The sequence below is a fragment of the Salminus brasiliensis genome, chromosome 10, assembly GCF_030463535.1.
Source record: "Salminus brasiliensis chromosome 10, fSalBra1.hap2, whole genome shotgun sequence".
In the NCBI taxonomy this organism is placed as follows: domain Eukaryota; kingdom Metazoa; phylum Chordata; class Actinopteri; order Characiformes; family Bryconidae; genus Salminus; species Salminus brasiliensis.
This window is the reverse complement of record NC_132887.1, coordinates 13,839,215-13,843,192: the sequence shown is the minus strand read 5'-3', so window position 1 is coordinate 13,843,192 and position 3,978 is coordinate 13,839,215. Positions and strand designations below refer to the sequence as shown.

At 35.6% G+C, this 3,978-nt stretch overlaps 1 protein-coding gene across 1 annotated transcript; it reads left to right on the top strand.

Moving 5' to 3' along the window:
• The first annotated feature begins 1,213 nt into the window (after window positions 1–1,213).
• On the top strand, window positions 1,214–3,978 carry rab32b (RAB32b, member RAS oncogene family). The gene is made up of 3 exons (XM_072690367.1): window positions 1,214–1,501; window positions 2,758–3,035; window positions 3,838–3,978. Exons 1-3 carry the CDS (start codon window positions 1,285–1,287, stop codon window positions 3,976–3,978), a joined length of 636 nt encoding a protein of 211 aa, XP_072546468.1. The 5' UTR covers window positions 1,214–1,284.

The window sequence follows — 3,978 nt, the reverse complement described above, 5'->3', positions numbered from 1 at the left end:
TGTTCCCACTTATTTATTATTATTATAATTATTATTATTATTATTATTATTATTATTATTATTATTATTTTAATGAAGGAATGTAGCTTAAAAGATGTGTTTATTTTAGATTTAAAGTTGATTTAAGTGTTTATAACGTCAGTACTGTACTCACATTCTGACAATACCAAACACTATTGTGCATTTCTTGTTTGCTTCTTATTTCTTTCTCTTTTTTTAATATTAGCAACCATTTCATCACAGAGGTTATCTGCTGTTGGATGTTTGTATAAACAGTATATTATAGTACTATAGTATTTAAGGAAGCACTTCTGCTCAGCAGGGCCACCGACGGCAGTTTCTCCAGAATGTAGCTTAAATCAAAAATACATGGTAAATACTCAGCGTCAGCAGCATGTCTGGTGTTTTAGAACATAGACAGAAATAACATTTGAGATATGACCATTTAAGCTGTACTCATGATGATTACCATAATGAAATGGTTCTAAAGTGATAAGTTAATATAGAACATTGTCTTGTATTTGGGTCAGTTTTAGACAGATTTAATGATTATTATTGGTGTGTGATTTCAAATTATTTTCTGTTTCAGTGCAATAATCTCATAATCTCAGAAGCGTTTAATAGGCTAGATGTCATATCTTAGCTGTGACAAAAAGCTGTTCTACTGTACAGTGTGTACTATACCATCACTCTGGGTTTATGGGTTAGCTCATAACCCTTAAACCCAAGTTTATATTTAGTATAGTACAGTCTGTCCCTCTTGTCAAAAACGTTTTGCTGCCTACTATAATGTAGATTAAGCTACCATAAACTTTGTATTTCTTCAGATAGTTAACATAAGAAAATGTTTTCTTAGTTCAGATAAATTAAATACTGTATGTTTTTGTAAATATGTTCTCATGGTTGTTTTTGCATAGTTTCAAGTTTCATTCAGTCATTTTCAGTCGAGTGCAACGGGTTCGGTATGCCTTTGAACATGCCTTTCTTCTATTACACTCGCCCAGTCAATGGCACAGTACTGGCACACCTGTTTAGCTGTAAAACAATTTGCATTGTTCACAACACCTGCAACTAAGCTACTGCAGACACCCCCGACAATGGACTTCGGGCCTTTGAGTCATCCGTGTCAGGCTTGTAAATTCTGCGTTTTACTGCTTTTCATTAGTGGAGCACGGTTTAGAAACTAAAACATGTCTGGATTATGGAAAGCTGGATGAATGAAGCAACAGAACACAGGCATTTATGTTCACATGCTGTCACTTATGGAATCACTCTTAAGAGAAAATGTCACGTGGCTCAAAACCAGGAACATTTACAGAACATTTATTCAAAATTCTTGTGATTGGAGATTTGGGTGTTGGAAAAACAAGGTTTGTGAACCGCTATGTTAGGAATCATTTCTCAAGTCATTTGAAATTAACACTTGGAGTGGATTTCACTTTGAAGGTCATTGCCTGGGACAGTAAGACAATGGTGAGATTACAGCTGTGGGATATATCAGGTAATTCTGGTCACTAAACCAATACACATGTGCTTTTTAAACTGTGAATTAAAGCAATGTTGAATTATAAAATAGAACCTCAAGTAAGTCAGCAGGACTATATTATGTGAAACAGTCATTTTAGGTTGCTTTTGAGTTTGTTTAATTGACTGTATCATTTTTATGTGTGTTTGGAATGTATTATTTATTTTTAGTTCTGGTATAAGTTCTGGTAATATGGAACTTGTATGTGATTTTACCTCAAATATAAAAAATGTGACAGTTGTGTTTTTTTGGAAATTTTAAGGTACAGTAGTCTAAAGTTGTTTTTGCAATGTTAAAGTTGTTTTTTGCTTTCACTTATGAGCACTAGACTCAGAGGGTCTCAGTCTTCGGCAGTGTATGTGTCTATTACAATGCCCACCATATTCACTCTAAATGTTTTCTTATAACTTTTTTTTGTAACTCCTTATGCTCTGTGACTTTTATTACACACTAAGGATTATCAATCGGTAACTACTTAGTTGTTCCTAAATTATAGCAGTGGGGAGAAAATGGCAGGAAACGCTGGTGATTCTCAGGAGTTTAAGAGGTTAGGGACATTCAAAGTCACTCAAATATTTAATATTTCTTTTCTTTTAGTGAATCACATACACTATGTATCCAAATGTTTGTGGACACCCCTTCTAATGAATGCATTTAGCTACTTTGAGTTGCATGCATTGCTGACACAGATGTGCAAATGCACACACTATGTCTCTGTAGGGAAGTATTGCCAATAGAATAGGACTCTCTGGAGCAGATCAACTTGATTTGATCACATTGAAATCAATTCAAATCACGTCTTTTGTCACATCACATTAACACTGGTGTAAAGGTGAGTGTAAAACTGAAGGTGCTCAGTCCTCCACAGTAGTAAAAACACAAATATATACAAAATATAAAACAATGTATTTGTTTACAATGTATTTGCTTTCTTTAAAAAGTGAAAATATGTGAACATATCTTTCAGCCAATGGATTTGAATTGCTCTAGTGAGTCTAGTGAAAGGTCTAATTTAAGAAATAAAGGTGAATGTAGAAAGGGAGTCTTCCCAGACTGCTTTCTGTTGTACAGCTCAGCCTGGTGATTCAGGGCCATGTTTGGTTAATGTTCACATTTTCATTGAGCTGTTTTAGGATAATTTAATAATTTTACAATGTTTAACCTCAATCTGAGTTCTTGTGATAGAGTCATAGTAACCATCTAACCAAAGCTTTTGTTTTGGTTTCTCTGAGGTCATGAACATTTTAAAAATATGAGCAGAGCATATTTCAAAGGAGCAAGAGGTGCACTTGTTGTGTATGACGTGACAAAGGAGTCAACACTGGAGGGAGCCCTGAGCTGGAAACTTGACCTTGACCGCAAAGTTGTGACAGATAACGGTCGTCCAATACCTTCTGTTCTGCTTGCAAATAAATGCGACCAGGGAAAAGTGTCCTCAAAGGAGCCCAGATTTATAGACAGACTGTGCAGGGAGAAAGGCTTTACTGGATGGTTCGAGGTATCTGCAAAGGTGAGTGGAATCTTGGATTGAACCTTCTATCTGCCGTTAAGATAAGCCATCTGAATACCCCACATTTCTCAAATGACACATCATTATCAACGAAGCACATGAGCTTTAGGATTGCCACCAGGGTTGGAATTGCGGCATAGGTCTGTAGGGTCGCTTGGACAAAGGTAATGCATCTAAAATGTTAATCTGTTAACTCCTTTAACAACCTATGGCTCACCAGCGGGCCAGAAGTGTTATTACAAACTTCTATTACCAAAGAATAGCCACACCAGTTTGTACAGAGGGTCCTGTAGTTACTGAGTTATCCACCTTAGTGTGTAAGAAGCCTTTGCATTAAGGGGTTAATGTCTGATTTTCTTTCCTTAAAACCCACTCAGAACCCTGAAAGCATCAAAGAGGGTACTAAATAAACATTGTGAAACCCTGAAACATTGTGTCAGTCAACTTCACAGTCCCAAACACTAAATTAACATTGTTTGCATGAATTTCTCAGTTGAAATGATCTGATAATTCCATACTATATTATTCTAAATAGACCAAATGCATATCAGATAGCAATGCATAGAACTTACAGAACATGCTAAATTCACATGATATGCACAGTAAGAAACCTGTGGTTAGGTTTTCTCACAATAAGTGAAAACTGAACTATCTAACTACTATCTTACTAACTACTAAGGTCCACAATCAATAACACACAGTGCAGAATGGTTGAAACTTTAATAAACATTGCATCAAACTTCATTTTTTTTAAGTGTATGTTGGATTATTAAGGGCTCATTTGTGTTTCTTTGAACCTTAGGAGAACTTTAATGTGGATGAAGCTGCTACATTCCTTGTGAAGAACATTCTGCTGTGTGAGGAGTCAGATACAGAAGAAGGCCAGTGTGGGGATGTCACACTAAAACAAGCTTCAGAAAAGCAACTCTATAACTGCTGTTAA

Coding starts and splice junctions, on each gene's coding strand:
- rab32b (XM_072690367.1), top strand. CDS start 1,285: ATGTCACGTGGCTCAAAACCAGGAACATTTACAGAACATTTATTCAAA. Junction 1,502..2,757: donor ACAGCTGTGGGATATATCAG/GTAATTCTGGTC, acceptor GGTTTCTCTGAG/GTCATGAACATTTTAAAAAT. Junction 3,036..3,837: donor GGTTCGAGGTATCTGCAAAG/GTGAGTGGAATC, acceptor TTTGAACCTTAG/GAGAACTTTAATGTGGATGA.